Below are 24,443 nucleotides of genomic sequence, written 5' to 3'. Positions count from 1 at the left end.
ATCACCTCCTGGCAAATAGAAGGGGAAGAAATGGAGGCAGTGAGAGATTTTACTTTCTTGGGCTCCTTGATCACTGCAGATGGTGACAGCAGTCACGAAATTAAAAGACGCCTGCTTCTTGGGAGAAAAGCAATGACAAACCTAGACAGCATCTTAAAAAGCAGAGACATCACCTTGCCGACAAAGGTCCGTATAGTTAAAGCTATGGTTTTCCCAGTAGTGATGTATGGAAGTGAGAGCTGGACCATAAAGAAGGCTGATCGCCGAAGAATTGATGCTTTTGAATTATGGTGCTGGAGGAGACTCTTGAGAGTCCCATGGACTGCAAGAAGATCAAACCTATCCATTCTTAAGGAAATCAGCCCTGAGTGCTCCCTGGAAGGACAGATCGTGAAGCTGAGGCTCCAATACTTTGGCCACCTCATGAGAAGAGAAGAATCCTTGGAAAAGACCCTGATGTTGGGAAAGATTGAGGGCACTAGGAGAAGGGGACGACAGAGGACAAGATGGTTGGACAGTGTTCTCGAAGCTACGAACATGAGTTTGACCAAACTGCGGGAGGCAGTGCAAGACAGGAGTGCCTGGCGTGCTCTGGTCCATGGGGTCACGAAGAGTCGGACACGACTAAACGACTAAACAACAACAAATCAGTATCAGCAGATAAATAAATAATGATGAGTTAAACCGCCACTGAAGGTGGAGGTTGGAAGTAGTTGTTTTGTTCTTTTTGGGGGTGGTGACAAAAAAAATTCCACACGGGTACCACCTGACTTTGCTACGCCTCTGGCCTCCTAACCACAGGCTCAGGAATGCAGTGGGACCAGAGCAGGGAGGTGGGCAGCATTAGAGGGCAAACATTGCGTGCAGGAGAAGAGCAGGGAGCCCCTCACCTCCACCTGCAGCCCGAGTAGGAAGGAAGCAAACCACCCAGTGATTTAGAGTTTTCAACTCTTTTCAATCCTGGAGATTAAATTTTTATTACACAACTTTCTACAGGTCAACATATTTCGTTTTGCTCCACCCCCTCAGAGGAAATAGATGTACAGCCCAAGCCTCCTTTAGTCACCGGGCTACTTTGGTATCAGAAGACAAGGAGCTCCATGCTACCCTGAAGTACTTGCCTTACCTCTGCCCCAAAGTGCCAACCTTCTCAACGGTGGAAGTTGGAGGAAGCAATGATGGACCTTCTTCTTTTCTCCATGGAGACTTGGGCTCTTCTCGCCCTCTTCATAGGCCTACTGATGCTGTAAGTAAATTCTGGCATTATTGTTCAATCCCTTGGGGCATCTGTGATGGAAAATTTGGTTCCGCAAGTGTTTCTTTTTACTGTTTTCCCCTGCCAGCAAATGGCTAAAGAATGGCAGCCTCTGATTGGCTGTGGTTCCAGGAGGGAGAGTTTAAAAGGAGAGGCTTTGGAGGGAGATAGGGTGGTTGAGTTGAGGTGGTTGAGGAGGGAGGTTGGAGACGCTGGGAGTTAGGTAGGGAGATAGGATAGTGTGGGGGTCTCATAACTGATGCCATATTTGCTTCTGTACAATTGTGCTTACTAAATTAATGCTGTCTTTGTTCTGTTTCCTGGTGAAGAATCTGTCAGGAGTTTCATGCAAAGGAATGTGTCAGCAGTTTTATAGCCAATCAGGGGGTACACCCTTGTGCAAATTAATTGAAACAAACAATGAATTTAGTAGTTTATTGTACAAAACTCACACATACATGTACAAAACTCACATTTATGTGCATTAGTAATGGATATAACCTCCACTATTTTTAAGCAGCAGTTGAACACGGTTTGGCATGGAGTCTACTAGTTTCAAACAGTCACTGTTGATTTTCAGATCCCTGTACCACACTTGAATCAGCGCCTGAATGAGCTTCTCCATAGTCGTACAGTCTACAGGACGGAGGCGACTTTTGCATATAGCCCACAAATTCTCCATGGGATTTACGTCTGGGGAATTCCCTGGCCAATCAAGTACCTGTATTTGCTGCTCTGTCCTGAATTTCTTCACCACTTTTGATGTGTGACAGGGGGCTATGTCCTGCTGCAATATCCCAGTACTGTCAGGATACCTCTTTTCCAGCTCTGGAATAACTCACTTTTGTAGAACCTCAATATACTGTGGCGAGAGCATCATTCCTTCTATTGGCTGCAAGCATCCCCAAAACATCTTATTTGGGGAATGCTTGACAGACTGATCGATGTGGCAATCATGATGCTTTGTTTCAATTAATTTGCACAAGGGTGTAATCTCTCTCTTCTTTAAAGTAGGGGTTGGCAAACTTTTTCAACAGGGGTCCGGTCCATTGTCCCTCAGGCCTTGTGGGGGACCGGACTATATTTTTGGGGGGGAAATATGAACGAATTCCTATGCACACTATGCACACCAGGCAGGCCTCACAAATAACCCACAGATGCATTTTAAAAGGACACATTCCATGCAAGAGCACCAGGCAGGCCGGACAGAATTGTAGATGATGAAAATTAAAATTAATTTTTTTCTTACCTGCACTGATGACAGTCATTGTTTGGATGGAAGGGTCCTTGTCTGGGTTTGGTGCAGCATTGCGGCCTGCTGGGCCTCCTACTGCCGGCACCTCTTCTGCACTTCGGAGGCAGGATGGGGGCCCTCCCGCCGGCAGCAGAGGCCGAATCGCCACGGCGGCAGCGGGGCAAGCTCCGGACTGCAGGAAGGTCTCCAGAGGCCTTCCCGCCGGCAGTGGAGGCCAGATCACCACTGTGCAGCCAATGGGGAGAGCTCTGGACTGCCCACAGGAGCACCAGGGCGGCTGCAGCGACGGCAGAGGGAAGATGAGTGGCACAAAAGGGCTGGCTCCGGAGAGGGGCTGCTTAAAATGGCGCTCAACCAGCTCAGCCCAGCCCCCTTCCTCCTTTAGGCAGGGTGGGGAGAAGCCAGGAGGAGGGAGGGAAGAGGTGCCTTCATGGTGTGTATAAGGGAATGGTGCGTATAAGGGAAAGTGTGTATAAGGGAAAGTGTAGTGTCCCACAGGAGTAATAGGACCGGATCTTGCTGGGAGACTGAGGGCGAGACATCAGAAGAAGGAGCTACAAAGACCAGTCTACTTAGGTCCATAAAGGACCATAAAGAAGGCTGATCACCAAAGAATTGATGCTTTTGAATTATGGTGCTGCAGGAGACTCTTGAGAGTCCCATGGACTGCAAGAGGATCAAACCTATCCATTCTGAAGGAAATCAGCCCTGAGTGCTCCCTGGAAGGACAGATCGTGAGCTGAGGCTCCAAGACTTTGGCCACCTCATGAGAAGAGAAGACTCCCTGGAAAAGACCCTGATGCTGGGAAAGATGGAGGGCACTAGGAGAAGGGGACGACAGAGGATGAGATGGTTGGACAGTGTTCTCGAAGCCACCAACATGAGTTTGACCAAACTGCAGGAGGCTGTGGAAGACAGGAGTGCCTGGCGTGCTCTGGTCCATGGGGTCACGAAGAGTCAGACATGACTAAACAACAACAACAACTTAGGTCAGGCATAGGCAAACTCGGCCCTCCAGCTGTTTTAGGACTACAACTCCCATCATCCCTAGCTAGCAGGACCAGTGGTCAAGGATGATGGGAATTGTAGTCCCAAAACAGCTGGAGGGCCGAGTTTGCCTAGGCCTGACTTAGGTCTCAAACTAGTCTGGAGGGGAGAGACTCTTCCGAGGAAAAAAGAGACTCCCCAAACCCAGTGAGCCCTTAAGACTATTACTGAAAGTACCTTAGGAGCTGGAGTTGTTTAAGGCATGGGTAACTGAAGGAAAGTACCACCTTAGAAAGGAACCAAACTATAAAGCCAAAACGCCTAAAAACGAATTGAAGTCAACCAGCGTATTATTATTGAAGTAACCTGTTTCTCCACTTGTATTATACTACCTTGTTTTAAAAATAAATCTTTATTGTTTATTTAAAGAGCACCCGATTGAGACTCCAACTTATTGGTTATCCCCCTCACAAAGATCCCTCATAGGATAGTTAGGTTTTGTTTTTGTTTTTGTTTTCCCCCCAATTTTTAAATTACTTTTATAATAACACACCTTAAACAAATAAAGACATAATACAAATAACAAACAAAAACATACTACAACAATATAAAGACTAACAAATAAACAAAACAACACAACAAAAACAATACTAGATTTTCTTATATATCCATCTCTTCTCTTAACATTGTAGGGTGACTTCCTCAGATTCCCCCCTTTCTGCGCTTCACTATAAATCATCTTTAGTAATTTCTGAATCATATTTTTTATCGCATTGAATACCTTATCCTTACCTCATTTCTTACTTTATCTATTTAAATCATATATATAATTTTTTTCTTACTCGCTAATCACAACGTCTACACCTACAGCCTAAAACAGCTTCCAAATATAATCCATAATATCAAATATTATTAGGTTTTGTTTTTAAGCCTTCGGGTAAAAGGTTGTTCAGTGAGGTGGGGGCAATAGATTTATGTGAGAGCGGGTATGGCACATTGGTGTGAGCGGTCACTGAGGCGCTGAGCTCGCCACATATTAATGGGTGGCAGCGCCGTGATACGAAGTTAAAACCCACACAGAAACATATCCAGAGATAAAAAACAACCCGTTTAATGAAGTACAGAAGTTATTTGACTAAAAGAAGGAAAATTTCCTGTCAGAAAATGATCAGCAAGCGCCAAGCGAAAGAGACTTGGGATGACCCAGTGCAGGGAGCGGCTGCGTCTGAGGAGAATCTTAGGACTGAGTTAGAAATGATGAGGTTAAGGTTAGGATTTTGCTAAAGAAAGAGAGAAAGACATAAAGCTAAAGTAGAAAAGGCCAGAATTGCTGCTGACATCCAGCTAGCACAGATACAGGCTGAGAGGGATATTGCAGAGAGACAGAGCAGAGGGGAAAAAGAGAGAAAGGGAGGCCAAGATGGCCCCTGAAAAATATATGTATCTTTTTAAAATGGAGGGGATTAAGCTGAGAGCAGAACTGCCACAACCAATTTTGGGGGGTGGAGATTTTACCTCAGCGAATACAAAGAGGTTCCCAAAGTGTGTCAATGGCGACGAGGTGCAGGCATTCCTATATAGTTTTGAACGGACTTGTTAAAGATTTGTTTTTATTTTTTCCCCACCTTTACTGATTTTCGTATGTTACAATAATAAACATTTTTATAATACATTGCCAATCGTCGTCTACAATGGTTTACATTGCACTTTTTATCCTATATACAGAAAATAATTCACACCACTAAAAACCAAGAAATAAAATTCGAAAAGGAAAAAAGGAAAGAAGAAGAAAAACAACAAATTTCTCCAAATCTTAAATAAATCATCAAATTAGACTTCCTGTCAATCCCCAATGTATATCCTTGTATTACGAATGAATGTGCTCTATTTGCTATACATTTATCTATTTTCTATTACATTCTTCTATCGACCTGTACCCATACTCCTAATAGTCAACTCGTTCTTCCTCCAAAGTCACTCAAAAGCTTTTGACTTGTTAAAGATTTAAACATTTCTGAGGAAAATTGGGTGCTGTACATACGCCCACAGATATGTGGAATTCTGAGTGAAATATACTCAGATCTAAGGGAAGATGAAACCTCTAATTACCTCACATTTAAAGAGAGAGTGAAAGTGCGCTTTGGCCTGACCGCAGAACAAAGCCAAAATGCCTTTCGCGACATTAAAAGAAAGCCAGGAGAGATGTATGCCCAACTGGGTAGTCAAAGGGGGATGCACCAACTATTTTTTGACTACCTAATGCGAGTTCTTTTTAAGTTTTTCCAAAGGTTTTTTTTTTAATGGATAGGTGTTTGAGGAAAGATTAATAGACGTTTGGATGTTTTGTTAAGAAAACCTGCCATAAAGTCTATGATATGTGTGAAACACTGTTAGTTTTGATACATAATTTAGATTTTAAGTAACAAATTGTGAGGCTGATTATGAGCTCTCACAATAAAAAATGGTTTTTTTCATTAAAATTTTGCAAATAATTACTATTCTCATACAGGTAGGTAGCCGTGTTGGTCTGGATCGAAGTAAAATAAAAAAAATTCCTTCAGTAGCACCTTAAAGACCAACTAAGTTTTTATTTTGGTATGAGCTTTCGTGTGCATGCACACTTCTTCAGATATCTGAAGAAGTGTGCATGCACACGAAAGCTCATACCAAAATAAAAACTTAGTTGGTCTTTAAGGTGCTACTGAAGGAATTTTTTTTATTCTCATACAATTCACGCTTTGTATCAAAGTGCCCCGTCCAATGTATCAAAGTTCCCCATAGTTGGGGCAGAATGATACAAATTCCTTTTTTTTTTTACTGAAGTCATTATATTCTCATTATCTTCTAACTTTAATGGTTCTTTGGATTGCTATTATAATATTGATTAGTTATGCCATGCATCAAGCCAATTTTTAAAAATTATTTGACTAATTTTTGTTCCATAAAATATGAGATTGAATTTTTCTGTATCAATCTGCCCCACTTCCCCCTATTGATAAAGCTCTGGAAGAGATGGGTGGAAGGGAGTAAAGTTTTATAAACAGGTTCCTGCACATTTATGCTGGTTCCTTAAAGATAAAAAGCTGACCACAGTAACTGAAGTCTCTACCTTGGTAGACAAAATCAAAGGAGACTTAGAGGGAGCAGTGGTACCCAGTCCCTTCAAGAAAAGCAACGATTGGAAACCCAGAGAGAAAGTTGGGTCTCAAAACGACAACCCAGAAAGGCGGAATACAAAAGGCACAAAATTACAAAATAGGCACAGTTTGTGCCGGTTACAACTGTCAGGAAGAGGAACACATCAGAAGTCGTTGTCCCTGACTAGAGAAAACAAAAAACCCCTATAGTTGCTAAAACTATTAAGATGGTACAAAGAACTGATACGGTAGTGAAATGATTGCTTTTACCTTGGGGTTATCTCTCTCTGAATATTTCTGCAGCAGCAGCAGGCACCCAGCCTTTTATCAGTGTCTGAAGAGCAGATTTTGGGAAGTTTTCTTTAAATTCGCTAACAACTTTTGGGGTGGGGGTGGGACTTCATTATTTTTTTGAGTTCATGCAAAAAAAAAGCAAAAAACCCACGCTTTTGTTTCTGGATTCACTTTTTTAAATAACGCAACCCTATCTGGAGGGCACCAGCTTAGTAAAAGCAAGTCTCGACTGAAATCATGACACGGTCTCCAAATGTATCCTCCAACTCTGTTGGAAACAACGGAAAATGTGAGTTCTGCTTGTGAGCTTTGAACTATGAATAGTTTGTGTGCACAGACACACAAACACACATCCTGCCAATTTATGCTGCAATTACTAAGTGATATATTTGCATGTCTGAAGTTCGGGGGGGGGGCATGGATCTGCATTAACCTGTCAGGAATTGGACTAAAGTTTGCATCAAACATGGGTGTCTGAATAGCCTTCTTTTCCTCATGCACCTGCCCTGTTACTACGATCATCGATGCTGCAAAGAAACACCCCACTCTTCCTTTTGTTTTTACCAAAGCATAATGGATTCCCCCTCATTGCATTTCAGATATGGCATTTGGCCCTATGGCGTCTTCAAGAAACTGGGCATCCCAGGACCACAGCCAATCCCTTTCTTGGGCACGGCCCTCGCCTATCGCAAAGTAAGCTCACAAAGGAAGACGGTTTCATGAGCCGAGGGCATTGAGGCATATGGTTGGCTTCTAGGGCTTCCCATGTGATCCCCATTCCCCTTTTGCACACCAGAGGAGCAGATCAGAATTGTAGAGTTGGAAGGGATCCAAGGGTCATCTAGTCCACCCCCCACAATGCAGCAATCTCAACAGGATCACACATGACAGACAGTCTGTATATGATTTTGTCTCGCCGCAGGTGAGCAGCTACTTAAAGATTGGCATTATTTGCAGAATGTCTGGAAAACATAATGCTACACCATGGTTTGTTAAATAAATTACAAGCCATCTCACAGATAAGCAAAGGGCCTTATTTCTCCCAATCTTGGTTTTGTTTTCCAGCTGCTCTTGCCTCAGGCCTCTGTAGCATAGCGAGCATCGGGGTGGGGTGGGGACAAATAAGTATGGTTAGTCTGCTGGGATGGGACAAAGCACACTTTGGCTACACAAATTACGGCTTTGCATCATGGGGGAACCAGGCTTATGCTGAATTTAACTCTGTATTAAAACATCCATTACAGGGAGTAACGGAGTTTGACAAAAAATGCTTTGAAAAGTATGGGAAAATGTGGGGGTGAGTATGTTTTTTCTTCTTCTTTACTTAAGCTGGGAACTTCAGTCAACTTGTAGAGTGATTGGTTAACATTTGGGAAGAGAAAAGTTTAGGTGGTGAAGCTACAGACTGAAGGCCCATTTGTTTATCACTGAATTGCTGAAATGCAGTCACAAATTAGAAACCAGGTGAAGGTACACCTGCCTTGTTCCTGCCACCTGTGTGGTGAATTAATTGTGGCAGATCAGGATTAGCCACCCCTGGATTAATGGAGAAAATTGGTCCCTTAAACATTCCAGCTCTAAAAAGTACGCTCTATTTGTATTTTGTAAAGATTTTTACTTCTATTGGAAAGCAAAAAAACCAAAACAAATCCCAAGAACAGCCCTCCTCCTTCCTTTTAGTTTTACCCAACCTGAAAGAATAGCTCAGCTACAATAAATAAAGTCTTCATACAGTAAAGAGAGCCTGAAAGTTGCTGGTGTCAGTATACAGTAAAGGAAAATGTTTAAGTGTGTGTTCATATTTACCGCTGTGCCAAAGCACTCCTTTTCCTAACTGCAAAGCACTTACTGACTGGTGGTGCCAACTTTGGAGAGGCAGCATGCAAATAAAAGGATTGATTGACTGATTGCAAAGCTACTTATTATGGGGTTGTGATTTGAGGGATCATGTGGTTTCAAAAGATAGCAGAAGTTGAACATCCATGCCTTAAAACCAGCCAGGAAGCACATGGTCCTGTGCAGTCCTTCTGGGGCAGCCCATAATTTCCCATCTCTCCAGGGATGGTACAGCTTACTCAGAGGAGTGTTTGTCCTAGGTTTTATGATGGCCGGTGGCCTGTGTTGGCTGTTACTGATCCAGCCATAATCAAAGTTGTCCTGGTGAAAGAGTGCTACTCCATCTTCACCAATCGCCGGGTAAGTCCCCCTTTTCAGTCATGTTCTGAAGGGGCCCTTCATGTCACAGGAAACAAAGCTAAGAGGCAACTGTAAGAGGGACCTGAAACAAAAGGCTGCAGTGTACCGCCTTGAGCATTTTGTTGCTATATTGGCTCACAGTTCCTTGTCGGGGGCCATTTGATGGGTTTAAATATATGTTTATTTTAATATACAAATGCCCACATTTCCGCATACCTAGGAAGAGTGCCCTTCCCCTAAAAAATGCACAGAAAGAAACTACAACCTAATTTTGGGGTGGTTATGTTTTGTTTCTAGGGATGTAGCTCCATGATAGAGCCTCTGCCTTGCATGCAGAAGGTTCTGTGTTTAATCAAAGGATCATAGGATCCTAGAGTTGGAAGAGACCCTGCAATGTCCAACTCTCTGCAATGCAGGAATCTCAACGAGATCATACATGACAGGTGGCCATCCAACCTCTGCTTAAAAACCTCCAAGGAAGGAGAGTCCTCCACAACCTCCTGAGGGAGACCATTCCAATGTTGAAGAGCCCTTACTATCACAATGTTTTTCCTGATGTTGAGTCGGAATCTCCTTTCTTGGTTTGAGTTCTACACTCCAGAGCAGCAGAAAACAAGTTGGTGCCATCTTCCATGTGATAGCCCTTCAGATATTTGAAGATAGCTATCAAATCTCCTCTCCTCCTTACTGCACTAAACATACCCAATTCCTTCAACTGTTCTTCATAAAGTCTTGTTTCCAAACCCATGATCCTCTCTCTTTCTCTCCCTTAAAAAACACACACCTCCTGACAGATGTTTGGTCCACTGGGCAAGCTGAAATCAGCTGTTTCACTAGCTTCAGATGACCAGTGGAAGAGGATTCGCACTGTGCTCTCGCCTACTTTCACCAGTGGGAAGCTTAAGGAGGTAAAAGCTAGGACTGAGCTTGCAATAAATGCCATAGAAGACCTAATAGTATTTCCTACAATGCCCAGTCCAAGTCCCTGACCAGGAGTGGCATAGCCAGCGAAAACATGTTAAGAAAGAGTTCTGGCCAGTATCTCAGGGGTAATTCTTTCATCAGAGAAGCCTAATTAAAAGTGCTGATTTTGACCTTTAGGATACACTCAAAACTGTGGAGGACAATGCGAATTGGGATATGTCATCGCTTCAATGTTGAAAGCAGTAAATGCCTCTGAATGCCCGTTGCTTGGAATGACAAGTGAGGAGTGTCGCTCTTGCACTTGGGTCCTGTTTGCAGGGCATGTGGTTGGCCACTGTGAGAACAGGATGCTGGACTCAGATGAGCCCCTTTTGGCCTGATTCAGCAGCCACACTCTTCCTTGGTTTCTGCATTTGGATGAGGAGCTGCTGCTCCAGCCCTGCCGCCCCCACCCCACCCCTTTGCCAACTCCCATTCCTGCTCTTCACATCCCACACAGCTCCCCATCCCCTCACAGTTCCCCATTGTCCCTCCACCCCTGCTTTATTCAAACTTCTGCTGTTGTTTAAAACTGCCACTTTAAAACCTCCCCTTCTGTTTTGTTGCCCTCCCTTCCCCTGGCCTCCCTTCATGCAAATCCAGGATTGTGATGGGGGCACTACAAATCCTCCAGTGGGAATTGCGTGATGACAACCCTACATTTTTATGCATATAGGAAGATATACACTAGGCTGCTTCCAAGGTGAACTTGAAGAGATTGGGAGAGTTGGGAAGCAACAAGTCTGCAGGCAGGGAGGGAGTTTCAGTCTGGTTTCCTTAATGCAGGGCATACTTTTTGTTTTTGGGGTGCCTTTTGATATTATTGCAAGCAGCGGTGGTTGGAGGACAAGGCAGGATATAATTGACCCCCTTTCTTTTCCCTGTGCCCCCTTCTCTCCCCTCCCTACCCCGTTGTCACCACCTAAGATGTTTCCTATCATCAAGCACCACGTGGACAGCCTAGTGAAAAATATTCAAGGCAAAGCGGAGAGGGCGGAGCCTGTGGACATCAAAGAGTGAGTAGCCGCCCGATATGGCAAAGTCATGCGACTCATTCATCACTGCTCTTTGGGAAAACTCACCTTTTGGGGTGATAAACAGACCTATGTTGAGAATGGTCTGGGGGGAGGGGAAGAGAAGATTTAGTGTGGCTGAGACTGGAGATTGTGGAATAGTCTTGGGAAGGGGCAGATAGTGGCATTCTTGGCTTCCCTTGAGCAGAACAGGTGGAATTCCATTCCAAGAGAGGTTAGGCTGGTTTGCTCCTTGCTATCCTTCCACTCGCAGGCTAAGACCTCTTTCTTTGGGCTGAAACTTGCAAACCGCTTGCACAGTACTCAGTATATACTGTACTCAGTATATACTGTACTTAAAGATGCTCTTGACAACCCAGAAAGTCAAGATCTACCCCTGCCCCCTGGAGGGGGCCAGGCAGATCTGGGGATCTGGCAGTCCTAGGCCTCAGACACACAAATACCCTCCCATGCAAAAAAATCGATCCACTTGCTCCAGGCTTCTTTCTTCTTCCTGATTTCTGTCCTGTGTTTTAATTTTTTTGTCTGTTTAGGAAATTTGGGGCCTACAGCATGGATGTGATGACCAGCACTTCCTTTGGGGTGAACACAGATTCCATGAACAACCCCAATGACCCTTTTGTCAGGGAGGCGAAGAAGCTGGTGAAGTTTGACCTGTTTTCCCCAATCTTCGTTTTATTATGTACGTTACTTCTATTGCATATAAATATATACCCCTTGTCATAGGGACTGGGATCTTGAAGGGCTGCCTTGTGGAAGAAGGAAGAGGCTCATTCTCTGCTGCTCCCAGAGGCCAGAGTCTCGGGACTTATCATCCAGAGCTTTTGGGGGGGCACCACACTTTCCAGGCAAAGCTCCATGCTTTAAAACTCTGTGTCCAAGAGAATGTTTATTTTTTTTGTCTTGGCGCTTTCCCCAGGAAAACCCAATTGCCATTTGCTCCGATTCTGCATTTAAATGCAGGTTTTCCCAGGGAAAACGCCAGTGCTTGGACATGGTGCTTTAAAGCCTGGCCCCGTGCCTAGAAATGCAGCACAAAATGAAGTCTGGATGAGTCTGGAGTTGCCCTGCATCTGCTTATTTGATTGGCATCCTGGGATTTGGGCTGGAGAATCACTGGGCTGATTCTAGTGAGAAGCTGGGCTGAAGATGGTCTCCTACATTCACAGTTTCCGCCTGAGACAAGACAAGCAACTGACCCTCACCCCCCAGACCTGGGCCCATGCTCTGGCAGGGTGGAAGGAGACCAGTGGCAACAAAGCCGTTCTGCGGTGGGGGGGGGGGGGAGGAAACCCTTTTGGATGAGAGTCTTTGCCAAGAGAGGGTGTTTTGTGAGGTGCTGCTTCTGCTCTCCTTGGCTTCGGATGAGTCTTCAGCTTACCAAAACCCAAGTTGGAAGTTGCCATCACCACCAAGGCTGGCTTTGCTCTCTCCCCTCCAACCAGATCTCTTTCCATTCCTACATCCCATTCTGGACAAGATGAACATACATATCTTCCCCACAAGTGCTGTGAACTATTTTGAAAGGGTAATCAGGAACATCAAGCAGGAACGGGAGCAAACGAGTGGAAAGGTAAAATAATAATAATAATAATAATAATAATAATAATAATAATAATAATAATAATAATAATACCTCATTGAGTTAACCTAGATGAGAAAAAAAATCAATTTAGATTTTTTTAGATGGGGAGGTGGGGGGAAAAGTGCATTGATCAGTCCTGCAACTTGGTCATTTTCTTAGTTTTTTTTAATATAAAAAAGATTGGTTTATAGAAGAAATTTAAAAAGCTTAGAGAATGGAGCTATTAAATTTTAAAAAATAAATTCTAGTATTTTTATATATCACCCTATACCCGGAGGTCTCAGGGCAGTTCACAGAATAAAATCAAAATATAAAACCACAAAATACACAATAAAAATAAAAATAACAACCCAATCCCCCCCCAAACCCACTCATTTCTCAGAAATGTCTGTGGCAATATAAATTGGCAACCAAATTGGCCGGGTGCCTTTCTGATACAAAGACAAAAAATAAGAGTGGTAAGGGGGAAGGAGGAGCTATCCAGTCCCACCCACCCCCCATTCAAATTCCATTGCTTATAAGGGTAAGCCCACATGCTGGGATAGCTCAGTTAGTTAGAGCAAGGCACTGAGAATGCCAAGGTTGCAGGTTCGATCCCCGCATGTGACAGCTGCATATTCCTGCCTTGCAGGGGGTTGGACTAGATGATAACCAGATTCCCTTCCAACTCTACAGTTCTATGATTCTGTGGTTATTTTTGTTCTCAGGGCAGAGTGGATTTCCTACAGCTGATGATCGACTCCCAGGAGTCAAATGTGCAATACGAGAGCAATGGTGTGAGCCACTCCTATAAAGGTAACATGTGCTGTAAAAGGAGTGTCCTAAGTCTGTGCATGTGCAATGGAGGCAGGGGGGGAGGGACCCTGACCCTCCCCCCCCCACCCTCGTACCGTGTATGACACCTTGAGCTCCTCGGGAAGAAAAAGGTGGGATATAAACCAAATACAAAATAAATAAATAAATCCAGGCACACAAACTCTAAACATTGCTTTGCCAATGAAATGGAAAGAGTTTTGCATCCACACCCATCCTGTGAGGGAGAAACGAATTTGAGCCTCAGGCTCTGTGTAGCTTTTGCAGTTGCCACCATAAATTTTATTTCAGAAGAACAATAACAACTTCCATTCCATCCCAGAGCTTCTGGGCTGATCACATTCTCCTGCACACAGATATGCCCCCGCCCTGAGTTTATTAATCGGGATTGGAATATATATTCCGAAAAGGCAGATTTTGCAACCTTGGCAGGAACCCATGCTTCCTTTGATGTTTTCTATGAACATTAATTAACGGTACTAGGAATTCGATATGTGATTCCACCCTCCAGCCTTGCCTAGGGATAGGCATAAAAGCAGGTGAGCCCATCCCTTTTTAAGTCATCCTGTTCTCAGTGGCAGACCTACATTTTGGGTGGCCCCAAAGCTTGAAGTGTCATGGGGGCCCCTTCTCAACCAGGAATGAAGTCTAGGTAACCACTGTTCTCGTCTTCAGTGGGGTTGTTCCATGACAGATCAGCACTTAGGAAAACCAAAAAAACTACTGCATTTCAGATCGGGAATTATATTGATATACAGTGGTACCTTTGTTTAAGAACAGTTTGGTTTAAGAACGATTTGGTTTACAAACTCTGCAAAACTGGAAAAAGTGTCTTGGTTTGAGAACTTTACCTCAGTCTAAGAACGGAATCTGAACGATAGAAGGGCACCGGCAGCGGGAGGCCTCATTAGGGAAAGCGCACCTCGGTTTAAGAATGGTTTTGGTTTGAGAACGGACTTCCAGAACGGATTACGTCCGTAAACAGAGATACCATTGTATTGGGTTATCCCACCTGTCAAAATCACTGGTGTGAATAAATATTTCCTATGCATTATAGTTTTCAGTTTATTGGTGGGATCAAAATAATATACTTCATTAGTTTCACATACCCTCCAACATTACTCCGATAAAAATAGAGATGTCCTAAGGAAAAGTGGAACATTCCGGGATCAAATCAGAAACTGGGATGGCTTCTGTAAATCCGGAACTGTCCCTGGAAAATAGGGGTGCTTGGAGGGTCCGGTTTCCTAGTAGATGTGCCCCTGCCTGCGCTTCCGTCCAAACTTTCACCTTTCTCTTTCCTTTCTCTGTACAGCGCTGACCGAGGAAGAGATGTTGGCACAAGCCATCATATTCATATTTGTGGGTTATGAGGCCACCAGCATTATCCTCAGTTTGATGGCGTACGAATTAGCGACCCACCCAGACGTCCAGCGAAAATTGCAAGCTGAGATTGACGTTGTCCTGCCAAATAAGGTATTTAGCAGCTCTCAGGGCCATGCAGTGGAGGAACCCCTTCCATAATAATAATAATAATAATAATAATAATAATAATAATAATAATTTATTTATACCCCGCCCATCTGGCCGGGTCTCCCCAGCCACTCCCCAGCCATCCATTAAGTAGCACTTGCCTGTGGCCTCTTTTACTATTATAAAAGCAGATATAAAGTGGCATTGTATAATACAGGGCCTCTGTGCTAGGGATGCTGGAGGAATTTCGCATCTGTGAATTCTGATGCAAACTCACCTGACTGTGGACTGTTTAGTGCAGATTGTAGCGCAATCTGCCATCCTTGAGGTTTCACGCGACTCCATATTTTGCAATGTGTTTCTTGGCTCAGAAACAAATGGAAAAACAAATGTACCAATATTCATTCATTCATTTCATAAAATCGACTCAAAGTCAAAAGAAAGAATTATGTACCCAAATTTAATTATTTGTTTCATGAAATGAATATGCCACCTGATTGTTTTCTTTTTAATTAAACACCCACCCACCCTTAGAAGCAGTTTACAAAAGAAAGACAAAATATTGGTAAGAACAGTTAAAAGCAACTCTTTTAAAACATTTTAAAATAAAATAAAACCAGCTATAAATGAAAAAAGAATAAAAGAAATGTTAGCATCCTACATACTACATGCATATCTGGGACAGCATCTTTAAACAAAAATGTCTTAAGCAGGCTCTGAAAAGAGAACAGTGAAGGTTCCTACTTGGCTGGACAATGGGGGGGGGGGGTTCAGCTGGAGAACCCCCTAGAGAAGGCTCAGAGCCAGGAGAGTGGGACACAGAAGACAGGTCAGAGGATGAAAGGGGGGCAGAATAGTTGGATGCTGAAGAAGCAACAGGCTAGAGTGAGAGAGAAGAAGAGGCAGAAAGCACTGTGGACACAGGAAAGGCAGCTGAGGAGGAGGTGGGGACAGAGGCTACAGCAAATTTGCAGGAGCCTGACAGTCCTACTGTATTCAGCTCCCTTCCTCCCTTTTCCCCAAGGGCCTGGAGCAGAACAAAGAGCACAGAGCCCCCCTCCCAGATGGAGTTTAAGGGAAAACATCCAGCCAAGGAGGAGACTTAGGAGGAAGTGGGAGGAACAGATTGTCAGTTCTGGCAACTGCTTTACCAGGGTCCAATCTTGCCCATAGGTTTCTCTGTTTGTATTCTCTTTCCTTGAATAAACTTTACTGCTTCTATCTGAGTTTCTGTGTTAGTCCCAATGTAGACAGTGACCAACTTTTTAAATATACAGTGGTACCTCGGGTTACAGAGGCTTCAGGTTACAGAGGCTTCAGGTTACAGACTCCGCTAACCCAGAAATAGTACCTCGGTTTAAGAACTTTGCTTCAGGATGAGAACAGAAATCATGCAGTGGCAGCGTGGCGGCAGCAGGAGGCCCCATTAGCTAAAGTGGTACCCCAGGTTAAGAACAGTTTCAGGTTAAGAACGGACCTCCAGAACGAATTAAGTTCTTAACCCTAGGTACTACTGCAGGCACCCCCAAACTTCGGCCCTCCAGATTTTTTGGCCACAATTCCCATCATCCCTGACCACTGGTCCTGTTAGCTAGGGATCATGGGAGTTGTAGGCCAAAACATCCGGAGAGCCGCAGTTTGGGGATGCCTGTACCACTGTAACTCTCCCACCCCTCTCTTTCTCCCTCCCTCCAAAAGGCTCCCATCACCTATGATGCCGTCATGCAAATGGAATACCTTGACATGGCAGCCAATGAAATCCTCCGGATGTACCCGATTGGCGGGCGAATTGAAAGATTGTGCAAGAAAGACGTGGAGTTGAATGGAATCACCATTCCAAAAGGGATGACGGTTATGGTTCCTCCGAGCATCTTGCACTATGACCCAGAATACTGGTCAGAACCTGAAGAATTTAGACCGGAAAGGTACTGAATGCAACAACCACCTCTTCCTGTCTCTGTTTGCTTCTAGTCATCAGGGTGTGTGTAAGGCAAAGATTGGGAAGACCCAGAGGGAAATCCCCACTTGGCTATGAAGCTCGCTGGGTGATCTGGGACCCACCATGGTCTTCCAGGCTGTCCTATCTTACAGGGTAGTTGTGAGGATAAAGGTGGAAAGGGAAGAGAGCCAGGAGCATTGCCCTGAGCTTCTTGGTAGAAGTGATGGGTATAAATATAATCATTAATCATAAGAGGTTGTGCAAGTTTGGGGAGAGCATAAGGGTTCTTGTTTGTGGCTGTGGAGAGTATTGAGTTACATAAGAACATGATAAGAACATCTACTGGATCAGGCCAGTGGCCCATCTAGTCCAGCATCCTGTTCTCCCGGATGCCCCAATGGGAAACCCACAAGCAGGATTTGAGCACAAGAGCAAATCCCACCCCCCCGGTGGTTTACAGCAACTGATATAACCTCACATTGGATGAACTACTTCTTCTTTATCAAGGATGGGGAACATGTGCAGCTCCTGTGAGACCCAGCCAGCATTGCCAACAGTCAGAGATGATGGGTGCTATAGACCAACATCTAAGGAACACACCTTAAGCTTCTTCATCCTTGTTCCCAAGTCTGAGTAGGCAACAACCCCACCTCTCACACAGCTCTGGCCTTTGTCTTTCTCCCTAGCAGCTAGGTGAGGGAGGGCGCTCAGCCATTTGCCTGCTGGCGCAGGGCAACTGCCTTTTTTATACTACTACTACTACTACTAATTATACTAACAAACATTATTATTATTATTATTATTATTATTATTATTATTATTATTATTATTACACTGCCCATCTGGCTGGGTTTCCCCAGCCACTCTGGGCGGCTTCCAACAAAATATTAAAAATGCAAGAAAACATCAAACATTAAAAACTTCCCTAAACACAGGTGGTACTTAGGTGGCAACCACAACAGAACTTGCCCGGCTAGCTCAGCAAGGGAATCCTCCATGAGCTTTTAACCCTTGTTGGATCCAGGACCCCAGGAATTAGAAGGGGCTCAGGTGTCAGGCAAACTTAGCCCCAGACTCACAATAATGTATTTGTAGAGCTCCCATTCTGAGCCCAGCCAGAGACCTGACAGACAATGCAGGGTGTCTTTTCTTAAACCGCTTCACTGCTCAGACGGTTGCAAATAACGGTTTCTCCTCCATTCTGTCTGCTAACAGATTCAGCAAAGAGAATAAGGAGAGCATCAACCCTTATGTTTACCTGCCATTCGGAGCTGGTCCCAGGAACTGCCTTGGGATGAGGTTTTCTCTCTTTACCCTGAAGGCTACTGTTGCTAGCCTGATGCAGAACTTCACCTTCAAGCCCTGCAAGGAGACAAAGGTGAGGCACCGACCCTATCGTCAGGCAGAGGACAGCAATTGCCTTGGCCAGCAGCTGCTGGGAGGCTGGGGAAGGACAGGGACGGTTGTGCACCTGGCCACCCAGCTGCTGAGCTTGGGTGCAGAGGCTGCTGTCCGCATGCCGGTGTTGAAGTCAGAGTTCGCTGCCAGGCTAGCCGACTTCATTTGTGGATGGGGGGGGGGCAAGCGGAGGGTGGATTTTGCCTCAGGCAGCAAAAAGTTTTGGGCCAGCTCTGGGACCTGGGGCTGATCTGTGCTGCTGTCTACAAGGGAAATAGCCAACTTGAATCAGATGCAGCTTTTCCACCATAGCAGAGACTACAGAAGTATCAACAGGTGGAGTTCTGGTCTACCGCCATTGCTGATCAGCGAGGAAACCTCAAGCTCTGAGGTTCCTGGCACTGTGTAAGCGGGGGATCCGCGAGAGCGCCACGGGCCCCCAGAAGAACCCCAGATCGAGCTTTCTGGGGTTATGGAGACTCGGCTGCGCCCAAACACGTATCCTTCGCTCCCTGGTAAGCTCTTTTTAGAGCCCCGAGAGCTACCTGCGCAGTGTGAAGCTCCGAGCCCGAAGCTGTTGAGCGGTGGATTTTTCCTAAATTAAAGAGATACAAAGACATTGGACACCGTGAGTAAAAGAAAAGGGACTTTAAAATTTTAATTCGGAAGGAATTGGCCACAGGAGAAGATCCAAAAACAGAAATCTCCCCCACTGAGGGAACTGAGAAGCAGTTAATTTACCCGAAACCGGAGAGATTGACAGAAGCTTCAAATTCCCAAAGATTGCATTTAAATTCTCCCCTTGAGGCAGGGTAAAGGGGAGAAGGGCTGATTTGAAGAAAAATCCCTGCAAAAGACTTTTCTATTGGACTGGGGAAAGTTCCCCTGTACACTGGAGCCGGGACCCTGGAGGGATCAGCGAGCTGCCATTATGACATCATAAAAGGAAGGGATGTGTTTACCTCTTTGAGGCTGCGAACTATAAGAGTTGAAGAGACTATAAAATATATGACTGAGAATGCTGAACGCTCTCTTCATAAAAGCATATGAAGGAAAAAATACATGGGCAAGAAATTAAAATCTTAAATTGCATCCAGCTCAGACATAATTTTTGCTTTTAAAGATTGGAGATATAAACTGCGCCATTTTCTGCTCCACAAGTCTGCTGTGCTTATGAAATTTGAGAAGTACAAGATGCCAATAGAAACAACAGCACCTGACTTTGCTGACTTCCAAGTGGAATTTTTGAAATTGTTGTGGGAACTAAGAAGTGAAGTACATCAGAATACAACACAGATTGAGAAAATGAGCCAGAAGTGTGAGGAAATTGAAAAAGGTCTAATTCCATCTGAGAGTTCAGAGATGAAAGATGAACACTTATCAGTCCTGGTACATTGTGTGGTAAAACCACATGGACATAAAGACAAAGGACACAGAGATTCAACCAGCAAATCTCTGGGAGGGAAAGTGGGTCTCTCTTTCCCTTCGCCAGATCTTTTTATTACAATATCAAAAGGTTACAAAGATTCAAATCATCCAATGAAATTCATCCTATTCTCTAAAACCCCTCCCAGGTTTCCTCCCACCTTAAATCTGATACTGTTGGGAAGATCTGGAACTAACACCTATCTGCTAAAAAGACTTCCTGGACATCAAAGAGACTACTTCTAAAGACAGGAAAGAGCCCCAGGAATCCCTGGCAGAAAACAGGTTTATCAGCTTTTCAAAGGCAAGCAGGGAAAGGAAGAAGATTAACAGATGTCCTTTTACCCAGATCTATTGAACCAAATGTTTCACAGCCAGGCAAGAACAAATGGCAACAAATGCCTGTTTCTTGCAACCCAGACTGAAACGTGCTTGCCAGGTAGAGGATCATGGAGTGTACACACATCCCACAGGATCTGCACTAAGAAGCCACACATTCCATAACCCAGGCGGGAGTAGTCTGTTCAGGTGGAGCCACCAGCTCAAGAACATTCCCCTCAAACCACACATAAAGCTATGAATGCATGATTCCCAATATAATCCCTGAGATGCAGTCACTACATGATCCCTACAACATTGTTCTTCCAGTGAGAGGGGAGGAACAAGACCCATGCTTGACTCAAAAGGTCCCTAAAGAAGAACTAATGTGGAATAATGGTCTCCCAGTGAGAGAGGGAGGGCAGGACCCACATTGGGGTCAAATCTTAAGGGGAATAAAAATTGTGAAAGGATTGAAAAGTGTAAATTTAGAGGGATGGTATTGTGCAACGGATTGGTAACTTGGGAGACAGCAAGAAGGATTGAAAAGGGATAATTTAGATGGTTGGCAACGAACTGCAGTTAAAGAATTGGGAAGACAGCAGGGGGGAAAGGAAGTGTGGTTGATAGGCTGTGATAGAGTGGGAGTGGGGTGAGGAACAACATTATTGTTATTTTCTGACTGCTTAAGTTGGTCTGAACTGGATTGATTAATGGAACTGGCTGGAGATTCCGTGTCCAGGGAGGGGGGCTGAAATAGATGTAAGTGTGTAAATGTTATTAGGATAGAAGAGGTAATGTGTGAATTTATGAATATTTTGGGGAATTAATTTTTAGGCTAAGGGGTGAAATAGAAGATAGATAAACGGGAAACCCATTTATGGTTAGGAATAAATTGATGATTATAGGTTAAGGATAATTGATGTTTAAGAAAATGATAATTAAATTGAGGAAGATAGAAATGTTTGTATGTTGGGAAATGATTTAAGATATAATATGAAAATTTCTCAAGATGGAGTTAAAAAATGGACCCAGTGAGGGGGAGTTGAGGAAGTCTACAATGTTAAGGAAAAAAAGAAAGATTGTTGTTATTGATATATTTTACTTTTTTTCTTTTTTCTTTTCCCCCCCATTTTTCCATTTTTGTATTTTTGCTTTTTCTATATAAAATGAATAAATATCATTTGGGGGGGAAAGCGGGGCGGGGGGAAACCAGAAGTATCAACAGGTTTTGCCTCATCTGCAACACAGGTGGTACTGTGTGTTCCAGAAGATGCTGCCATTTCTTCTTAACCCTTTAGTGCTCTTCCCCGACTGAGGGTTTATCCACACCTCCCTTTGCTCCACGGGGGAGGGGGGGCAGTATTTAGCACTGAATTGGAACAAAGGCAATCAGATTTTCTGTGGGCTGCTGCTTGTGCTGATTTAGTGCTAAAGAGTGGGTTTTCCGGGAAAAGCAGTGGGGCAAAGGCAAAACCACTCAGACCCTTGCCGTGGGTCAAGAGGAAAACCATGCAGACTTGTGATTTCTGGACATGGGAAGTATGGTTGTATGTGGGGATAGAAGCATTTGCTGCCACTCACTGTCTCTTATCGATGCCTCCCTTTCATCCTTTTGGTGCACCCCAACGAGGCAAAGCCAGATGTGGAAGGTTCTGTTTCCTGGCCTCTAAATCCAGTTTCTCCCTCTCATGTTCCAGATCCCACTGGAATTGACTTCAGTAGGACTGCCAAAGCCCAAATACCCCATCATCTTGCAAGCCGTCTCCAGAGCCAGCTCTGCACAGTAGTGGTGTTTTTCCAGCAGAATCTCATTACTTCAGCAATGCTGAGAGATCTGTGACTAGCGTATCAATCCTTTGGACCATTCTTCTGGTGAAATGCGTTTTGGCCTTTATTTGCACAAAATCTTTCATTCCTTGCCATGTGATGACTTGGACACCTCGAATTTTCATGCTTTCATGGTTTTCTACCATGCATCTATGAGCACGTGGCTGAGGTTGCATCAGTGGAAGCCTTGCAACTTAGCAGTGACAAAGGTTTTCACCTCTGAAAGCAGCAGTTTCCTGAATAAGTTCTGCTGGCCCTCGCATGTCTAGCTGCCTATCATCGCCCATGTGGCCAGTTCAGAAAGTGTGGCTGTGATTGCTGGTGTGACTGGTCCAGGGAGCAAATTCATTCACTCTTAATCAGCTGTGTTTGCTTCAGTTATACCAGGATGCAGGGAAATCAAATATGTTACGTGGGTCCTTGAGGCTCTAGGCACATGGACCCATATGTGGTGGAATTGTAAGAAAATCAGACAGTTCTGGGAAATGATTTATAATGAGACCAAGAAAATGTTTAAATGCTCTTCCCCTAAAAAGCTAGAAGCCTTCCTGCTCGGAAAAATGGGTAATGAAATCCCCCCAAAATATAGGAGAGTTTTCATGTATGTTACAGTTGCTGACAGAATCTTAATTGCAAGAGTTGGAAGGGAGAAGACATCCCATCCAAATCAGCCTTGCAAAATAAATTAAGAGGATATTGTACGCTGAAATAGTGAGACTATCAGCAAGGCTACAGGACATCACAGACGAAAAATTCAATAGAGAGTGGGATATATACAGAGTCTATGTGAAAAAACACTGTCAAAGTATAAATCCATTGGCAGGTATTGATTGAACTTCTGTGGGGGAATAGGAGAATACAATAAGATTTAAAGTAAGTTAAATAGTATGGAATAATAAAACCAAAGTGCATTTAAGAAATATAACTTAGAAACATAAAGGGAAGATCGGAGGTAACACTGAAATTAATTGCAAATAAGACAAAAGGTAAATAATTGAACAAATGATTGTAGATTATCTGTTAACATTCTTTTTCATGTTTTCTGTTTACATGTACTGAACATTTATGTTATGCAGCTTTCAATTAATAAAGCATAATAGGAAGAAGAAGAAGAAGAAGAAGAAGAAGAAGAAGAAGAAGAAGAAGAAGAAGAAGAAGAAGAAGAAGAAGAAGAAGAAGAAGAGGTCCTTGACTTCCTGGGATGCTTGATGAAGAAAGAAGTGGTTGAAGAAGCAGCTGGGGGGTGGGGGGCGGAGAGGCAGTAACAAGATGAAAAAATACTCCTAGGGATCAGGGTCTTCTTCCCTCCCCAGTAATTATTTTAACCCCCTTCCTCCTCAAAAGTATTGGTACTTTCCCACCAAAACTGGAATCGATAAACCTTCAGCATGTGTGTGTGTTTGTGTGTGTGTGTGTGTGTGTGTTTTCAGAAATAACAATGTACCAACAAAAATAGAGAGTAAAGAAACGCCAGCCGTGTGGAGCATTTATTGCAGGTGTCATAAAATGGGCATACTGTCAGGGCCGGCTCTAGGTAGACCCCCGGTGGCGCAGGGCACCATGGCGCCGGCCCGCCAGGAGGGCGCCGCGAGCTGCGCTCGCCCGCTGGCCGGCCGGTCCACCGGTTCGACGCGCAGCTGCGCCCACGGCAACCGCGCTGTGCCTGCCTGCCCGCCCGCCGCGCAACAGCGCCTGTGGCAGCCGCGCTGTGCCCGCCCACCCGCCCACCGTGCTGGGGGACGGGGCGGGGGGGCGCCGGAGGGATCCGTCGCTCCACGGCACCAGGGGCGCTTAAGACGGCCCTGCATACTGTTCAGGATGCTTTGGCAGACATAGAATCATGGAGTCCTAGAGTTGGAAGGGACCCTAAGGGTCATCTAGTTCAACCTCCTGCAACGCAGGAATCTCAACTAAAGCATCCTGACAGATGGCCATCCAACCTCTGCTTAAAAACCTCCAAGGAAGGAGAGTTCGCCACCTTCCGAAGGAGACCATTCCAGCTCTTACTGTCAGAAAGTTCTTCCTTTAGTTGGAATCTCCTTTCTTGTAACTTGAAGCTGTTGGTTCGAGTCCCATCCCCCAGAGCAGGAGAAAACAAACTTGCTCCATCTTCCATGTGACAACCCTGAAGATATTTGAAGAGGACATCATTAAAAACCATTGCACAAAGGGACATTTGGGAAGTAAGAGGCACATATTGATAAGGAGCCTCACAACGTAGAGGTGTTTGTTGTTGGGGTCCTATGCAGTGTGCTTTTTTCCTCTCTGAAGCATGGAAACTAGTGAAGTTATGGGATTTATATGTATGTTAAGAAAATCCTTGGTTCAGGCCGAGGGGGATTGTGGGATTGGGGATGTGTACTGGGAATGTGTACTGAGTTCCTCTGAAGTGTATGTTTCTTTGTTAGTTAAGTGCTGACCATAAAGGTCTCTTAGCCTGATTTATATGTTAATGTAGAGTCTCCTGTAGCTGGGAAGGGGATGTTTATTTGACAGGTGGTGAGATCACAGGAGGTTATCTGCCTAATAGGCTTATTGTCT

General features: G+C 44.4%; 1 protein-coding gene across 1 annotated transcript; it reads left to right on the top strand.

Annotated features, from left to right (window-relative positions):
• The first annotated feature begins 1,018 nt into the window (after positions 1–1,018).
• LOC118092916 (cytochrome P450 3A29-like) lies at positions 1,019–23,505 on the top strand. Its single transcript, XM_060282595.1, has 13 exons — positions 1,019–1,246; positions 7,528–7,621; positions 8,173–8,225; positions 9,025–9,124; positions 9,919–10,032; positions 11,015–11,103; positions 11,655–11,803; positions 12,567–12,694; positions 13,414–13,501; positions 14,835–14,995; positions 16,691–16,917; positions 18,147–18,309; positions 21,773–23,505. Exons 1-13 carry the CDS (start codon positions 1,176–1,178, stop codon positions 21,860–21,862), a joined length of 1,527 nt encoding a protein of 508 aa, XP_060138578.1. The 5' UTR covers positions 1,019–1,175; the 3' UTR covers positions 21,863–23,505.
• Positions 23,506–24,443: the final 938 nt, after the last annotated feature.

This window comes from Zootoca vivipara, chromosome 14 (genome assembly GCF_963506605.1).
Source record: "Zootoca vivipara chromosome 14, rZooViv1.1, whole genome shotgun sequence".
Lineage (NCBI taxonomy): Eukaryota > Metazoa > Chordata > Lepidosauria > Squamata > Lacertidae > Zootoca > Zootoca vivipara.
Note: the sequence above shows the minus strand (reverse complement) of the source record. Positions and strands in the feature narration are given on the sequence as shown.